Source organism: Sinocyclocheilus rhinocerous, unplaced genomic scaffold (genome assembly GCF_001515625.1).
Source record: "Sinocyclocheilus rhinocerous isolate Xijiao unplaced genomic scaffold, SAMN03320098_v1.1 scaffold1563, whole genome shotgun sequence".
NCBI lineage: Eukaryota > Metazoa > Chordata > Actinopteri > Cypriniformes > Cyprinidae > Sinocyclocheilus > Sinocyclocheilus rhinocerous.
The window spans coordinates 880,638-887,914 of NW_015656185.1; the positions used below are offsets into that span (position 1 = coordinate 880,638).

The 7,277-nt window shown below is 35.6% G+C and overlaps 1 protein-coding gene across 1 annotated transcript in view; it reads right to left on the reverse strand.

The window, feature by feature from the left end:
• Positions 1-3,805, reverse strand: part of LOC107719854 (proteasome subunit beta type-7-like) — a 6,017-nt gene extending 2,212 nt beyond the window's left edge. Inside the window, exons 1-7 of the mRNA XM_016527395.1 lie at positions 3,553-3,805; positions 3,331-3,424; positions 2,102-2,199; positions 1,867-2,007; positions 1,563-1,678; positions 1,379-1,437; positions 147-298 (exon numbers count right to left, since the gene is read on the reverse strand). Of these exons, the coding sequence (XP_016382881.1) occupies positions 147-298; positions 1,379-1,437; positions 1,563-1,678; positions 1,867-2,007; positions 2,102-2,199; positions 3,331-3,424; positions 3,553-3,611 (719 nt within the window). The 5' untranslated portion in view covers positions 3,612-3,805. The remainder of the gene's footprint in view (positions 1-146; positions 299-1,378; positions 1,438-1,562; positions 1,679-1,866; positions 2,008-2,101; positions 2,200-3,330; positions 3,425-3,552) is intronic.
• Positions 3,806-7,277: the final 3,472 nt, after the last annotated feature.

Sequence of the window (7,277 nt, forward strand, 5' to 3'; positions counted from 1 at the left end):
AATATGGACTAACCCAGCTGTTGGGTTAAATTTGGGTTAGTCCACATTTGACCCAAAGTTGGGTTGAAACAATCCAGCATTTTTAGAGTGAAGACATAGATAATGTAACAGTGATCTTCCACATTACACTGGTCTATATATCTCACCTCAATCCTTTCTGAACGGGCTGGTCATATGCTCTCAGATAATCCACAGTTTTCTCTGTGATCACACACAGGTCTACATTACTGCCAGAACCCAGATCACAGAAGATGCCTGCAGTGATGGCATCCCTCACCAGCTGCTTTGCTTCCTCCAGCTTTTCATTCCCAAGAGTAGATGTGGGATTAAAAAGAACAAATACAGAACATGAATTTGGGAAGTAGGATTAAAAAAAAGAGCACATTCAGGACGTTGGACATTCACATGAATGTTTTGGTGGGAAAAATGTATTTTAAAACGTTTATCATACATATAATGTAAATCAATAGTTTTATATTGTACTTTTCCATTATTCACAATTATTTAGTGAATTGTTCATTTCCATATAAAAATCTTTCTTTTACCTTTGTCGTTTTTCCAGATTTTTATATACTTCAGATTCAAGTTTCAAGTTCAAGATTTCTGAGATAGCTGGTTTGACTTTTGATTTTGTTTTAAAATCACTATTTAAAAAAGGAATAGGAAAATACCAGGCCACTAAAATAGAAAGTGATTACAGTATCAGAAAGATTGCAGTATTATAAAATGTGAGAATATTATTTGCTGTTACATTACATTCTGTCACATTTGCGTTTTCATAATTCGTGAACAGACACATCATTCAGTGGGTTACTGAATGCAACTGGTTCTCATGTGCCATGTAACTGGTCATGCTGTGGTTTAGATATATCGTGCAAATGAGTTTTTAAAGCTACAGTAAGGCAGAGGGGAAGCTTTTAGCGAATAACTTATAGTCTGTTCCTCACACTAAGCTGCCTTCAGAACACTTACAATACTGCACACAATTCATATGGATTACTTTTAGGATACTTTATGGTGATTTTTTGTAATTTTTGAGCTCCAGGTCAATTATGTAATCATTGTATGGAAAACAGCAGTGTGAACATTATTCAAAATTTCTTGTCCTGTGTTCCATGGAACAATGATTAAAACACGTTTAGAAATTAATTTTAGAGAATATAGAGTACATTATTCACAATTTCTTCTCCTATGTCCCATGGAAGAACAACTACACAGAAATCAATTTTAGAATACATAGAATGTTTTTGTGTTTTTAAATATTTCTTTTTATGTTATATCAGTCCTCACACCCCCTTGATTACAACTACAGTTACAACAAATATACAATACCATGTTTGACAATATCATTAAGAATGTCTATAAATAATTGTCTGACCTCCATGTTTAGCTTGTAACGATCCTCAAATACAGAAATGGCAGAAGCTGCTCCAGACCCTGAAATATATGTTTTTGCTAAATAAGGGCAGGTGGCGAAAACAATGTTTTTAAACTGTAAAGATCAGCATTTTGCTCAGATTGTGTTTGTTCAAAGAAAGGAGGTAAGGAAAAAGTAACTGTACCCATTGTAAGGAAAGGAAGCTTATCATAGGAACCATGAGGGTAGATGCTATAGAGCTGTGGGCCGTTAACATCCACACCTCCAACAATTAGAGAAGAACCAATTTGCCCCTGATACCTACAAAAATGGGACACCACCAGTCTTAGTCCTAGGACTATTTTGAAATAGTCCTTCAAGATAAACAAATATATTCGGTTAACTAGAGAGCAATAATTTAAATACAGAATGATGTAATTATGTATCAATCATTTTGGCATGATCAGCATAATCAAATTAATTTAACTATTTGGCAAACACTCCTTCACCTAAACAGCATCTGTTTGAGCTGTCGGGTCACCATGGCGACAAGAGGAGGTCGTCCTGTGCTGAGTGAATGCAGTTCCACATTTGATGACATCATCTGAGTTGTGACCTCAGCATCAGCCGCAACACCTGCACCGCAACAACTTTTGTGGAAAGAGAAAAAAAAACAGACACCGCAAAGAAAGGTTTAGATAGAGACTTAAACTCTAATGATGAGCAACCAAGGAATTGACTTACTAGATTTTGGGAGCTATGTAGTGGATTTTCATGCAGTTTTTATCAGCTACGACCATATCATCTGTGGCTCTGGTGTCTGCACCTAAAATCACTCCATCCTATAAAATAAAACACATTTTATTGTATTTATTCCAATTAAATATTATACATAGGGTGACCATATTTTAGTTTTTCAAAAAGGGGACCGTAGGTGGCGGGGTTCGTGGGCGGGGCTTCGCCTAACAGTATACATAGAAAGGTGTTTTTTTTTGTTTGTTTACTTATTTTGTTTTTATAATAAATAAAAAAAAAACAAGTAGAAAGAATAGAAAAAGAATAGGGAATGCTAGTGTTAGAGGGTCATTTTTAAATAAAACTAAAACGTCAATAGAACAGAAAAATAATAGAGAATGCAAGTGTTAGAAGGTCATTATTTATAATAAATAAAAATAAAATAAGTAGAAAGAATAGAGAATGAATAGAGAATGCTAGTGTTAGAGGCTCTTCTTTCTTTATAAATAAAACAAGTAGTTAGACTAGAAATAGTATAGAGAGTGCAAATGTTAGAGGGTCAAGTTTTTTAAGAAAAAAAAAACCAAGGAGATAAAATTAGAAGTAGCATTAGAATAGAGAGTGGTAGAGTTAGAGGGTCAAATGAAGATGAAAGAGATGTGTTTTCAGCTGTTTCTTGAAAATATTAAGGACTCAGCTTTCTGCCCAATTCTGTGGAAAAAACGTGAATTTGGCAACCCTGCATCCAACAAGAGCTGCAGGAGTCAGATTTGACTGACCTCAGGTCAAGAATAAGGAGAGATGACTGACAATCTAAGCGAATGCTCATTCAAAAATATTTAAATGCACCGCATCCTGAGAGCGGCTCCCTGATGCGCCAAAATTATACACAATATTAGAATGTTTAAAGGAGTGGACACGAAAATCGCGGGAGCGAAACACATGTTGCGGGAGCAGGCGGCAATGGTCAGAGATTCAGCAGGAGCGGGATTAAGAAAACAGCCGAATCCCGGACATTTTGGGCAATTAAATCCCGGCCGGACGCATTTTTGTAGGTCCAAAAAAGAGGACATGTCCGGGAAAAAGATGACGTATGGTCACCCTATAAATTATACACCATTTTATTAATTTAATATTGCTATGTTTATTTACAACCAGTCAAAAACATAAACATCATAGAAGTGTTAAATATTTAATCAGTAATTAATTACATAAATAGTGATTTTGATAAAACAGACTTTGAATATCAGGCCAGCGATGGTGGTACCAGTCTTCCTGGCGTTTGGCGCACTGTACCCCTTCTCTGATAAGTTTGCTTCAAGAACAGCATTTCTGTGAAAACATATAAAAATCACAAACATGCAAAACATAAGAGCATGCATATTAATACTTATCAAACACTGTAAATTGTAAGCTATTTTATGTCTTGATCACATTGTGATTGCCTAACGATGTCTCACCTGCGTGTGTTCTCAAAAGAGAATCCTCCGGTCGGTGTCTTTGTCGATGTGTTTAGCATCTTTCACCTGCACACTGTATGATATGTAAAGTTATAGCTCTAACAATCAGTCTGGAGTAAAGCTCTTTCTAAACACTGCTTTTGAACGTTTACTCGTCTCGGCTTTACACAAAGAGTCGGTGCGTCAGCGCTTTTAAGGCCCAAAACTGCAGAAGATCCTTCTTTCACTTTCACTTCTGACACATGATCGCTTCTCTGGGTCATTCAATAGAATGAATCAGTTACTGGACGGATACGGATTATTTATTAGTGCGTAAAAATTAGGCCTAATTTATTCTATGCTTTAAAAGTGTTTTTCTACATTAGCTGGTTTTCGCCGATTTTTTAGCTATTTAATTTTACTAAATTAACCGGTGGTTACACCAATAAAAGCCATTTCCAAGTAGAAATAGACCCTTGATTTTAAAAAACAGGATTGTTTTCATGATTGTTTTACAGTAATGTAATACAAATTTAGATCTTTATTAAACATATTGGAAAACTGAATATAAAGAAATGTTATTTACAATATAATGTAATGCATGACAAATCAATGTCGAACGTCACATGACCAAACCGGAAGACTGGGCTGTCTTCTTGGCAACTGACATTTAAAGTGAATTAATGCCACCTACTGCACTGGAGTGTAGGTCAAAACTTTGTATCTTCGTTGTAGCTTTGTATTTTAGTTTTAGTGTAATTTAGTTGTATTATTTCTTTATTTCTTTATTTTAACTTTGTCCTTTGTTATTAACAATTAAGAATTACAATTTTTAAATTATTTATTTTGTGTCCTTTATCCCATTGCTTTTTCCAGGCATTCATGGTACTAATCAGTATTATTGCTTTAATTTCTGCTTTGCTAAAGGATACCTCCATAATACTGTCCTGTTTCAAAGATTGTTTAGGCAGATAGTCTGCTATTTCATTCCACAAATGGCTGATTGCTGGAATAATCAAGTAAGCCAGCTCTGGCCAAGTAATCATTGCCGGATTTGGCTAGGCTTTGGATGTGTGGACCTGGCCCGACTGTGGTTGAGAAACGGCTGTTTTGTGTTGGCCTCATTTTGGGTGCGAAATTGCCATACAGACCTGGTTGAGTATTGAGGAGTGGACAGGTCAGGGCCTGGGACATGAGGTAGGGAAGGTACTTTTCAGAGTGGGTCACCTTTTGTGGCAAATTGGTCTGCATTTGTCATGAAATTAGGTCACCTCACAGCAAGGACCTAGGTCACTGTCACCTCACATCAAGAAGGTCCCTGGTTCGAGTTTCGGCTGAGCCAGGAAGCCTTTCTGTGTCAAGTTTGCATGTTCTCCCTGTGTCTGTAAGGGTTTCCTCCGGGTGCTCTGTATTCCCACACAATCCATAGACATGCAGCATGGGTGACATTATAAATTGCCCGGATGTGTGAATGTGTGTGTGTGAGCCCTGCGATCGACTGTCCATCTGTTCAGGGTGTACCCGCCTGTGGCCTGAGATACTAGGATAGGCTCTAGTCCAACCCTGCAGAGGATAAAGCGGTTTGGAAAATGAATGTATGGATGTCATGAAATTATGTAGCAGTGATGCCTATACTTAAATGTAATATATTTGACAAGCATAACATATAGGGGAATTAGAGTTAACCCCCATAGAGTGAACAATATGCTCAATGAAGACCAGGAGTCAAATTTGAAGTTCAATCAGTTGACAGATATAGTTTACTGAAGACACAATTCTCCACACTTCCAAATGCCGTGGAAAATGAGTTAGAGGAGCCAGCCTGCAACTAACTTAGAAAACAGAAACATAAGTACTTATAGTCTTAGGGATGGTCTGTTGATGTCATTTTTACAGGTTCTGATAGATTAACAGCACAGATCATTCTTGCAACATCCAACATGGATGCATCTAACATTTCTTTACGCAAATCTAAAGACAGTTTCTTGGAGACACTAAGTTCCACTCGTAAGCAAATATCCATAAATATCCATAAGGATCGTGGGTGAGTCACAAATCTTGTGATGGCACTTCTCATCTGGGCAGCTGTTGATTCTCCTTGCTTAAATCAAAACAAATACATATTTATTCTCTGGAAGCCAGGCTAAATGAGTAAACACTGTTACTGCATTCCTGACATGCGTCAGACCCTCAGTTAGCTCTCAGATACCAAATACAGACATTGCACATAACATAAATACCATGCACAAGTTTAAGAAAACTATTAAAAATGATTATGTGTTCATTATGTACTAGAAGAGGAGGGGATTAAAAATCCACCCCTTCACTAAACATTTTCTTTTTTTTTTTAAATATATTCTTCTTGTGATTGTTTGTATATGTTTTCTACATCTACATACACACACACACACACACACACAAAAGTTTTAGTTTTTAAAACATTCTAAACACCACCACAACTGGACAATTACATTCCAATAAATACCAATAATAATAACAACATAAAGATACATAACGAGCTACAATACAATCACAGTAAACACGTCTACATTTCTGGAACCCATGAAGATTTTTTGAAAATAATAAAGTGTGATGTTACCATGATGGAGATCTATTTACTTTAGTTGGGCTCTTATCTCAGTGCTTTTGAAGTATATTTCGTATGACAAAGGTACAGAGAAGCATTAATTGTATCATGTTGGTTAGTTTTTGGTGATGATCTAACAAACACACAGTAGCTTGGGCCATTCTCTGTACTCTGAACATCACAAAACAGCTTTTTCTTGATGGTCACCATTGTTGAGATTCATTGCTGATTCATGATGTCTCTGTGCATCTGAAAAACACAGCTCAAAGTTTGTAATGACTAAAAATAAATAAAATTAATGAAAAAAATTTATGAAATAATACTAATTTATTAAAAATTAGAATCTCGTATTGGCATCATTCTGGCATAACACTAATGGCATCACAAAGGAGCTTCTGTAAACATGAGCAAGAAGTAATCAACTCCACCATATCAGATTCTCTAATGCATTTGCTTAGCTAATGAATATGTTTAAAAAACCAATGTGTAAACCCTACAGAGAAAATCAGAGGCTTACTAAATCAAGGGTCAAGAGCCCATCTAAAACAAACACTGATCTCCACCACGGTAAAATCAAACTTTTTTATTTTCAATAAAACATTAACATCTAAACCTCTGGTTAATTCTCAACAAAAACTTTTGTATGAAATGAAATTAAACTGGTTAGTAATTAATGAAGATGCTGAGATCCTGAGAGATCTGTTGATGTTTAATATTCTTTTGCTGCCAGTCATTTGACTTTTTTTTTTACTCTTGTTTTCTTTACAGTGATGGTGTTTAATTACAATAATTCAGGAAATACCTGTAAATAACAGTTTTTCTGATAAACATTTAATACAAATTATAGAAGTTTTTGTATTTCATATAGGATACTTTATTAAGATTAGGGTTTTTGTGCCATTTGCACCATCTGGTGGTGATTTCACTATTAATGGCATTATTTTAGTAATTTTACATATATTTCTATGTAATTTAAGAAAACAGAAAAAATGCTCGATAAATAGTACAGTATTTTTTTTTCTTGTATAAAAATGAGAATTGCTGTAATGTGTCATTAATGTCATAATACTTAACACCCAAGCTGTTCATTTTAGTTTGAAGAAACACCTTCTATGTCTGGATGGTGTGGCTTGGACACATCCTCAGTGATGACCCCAGG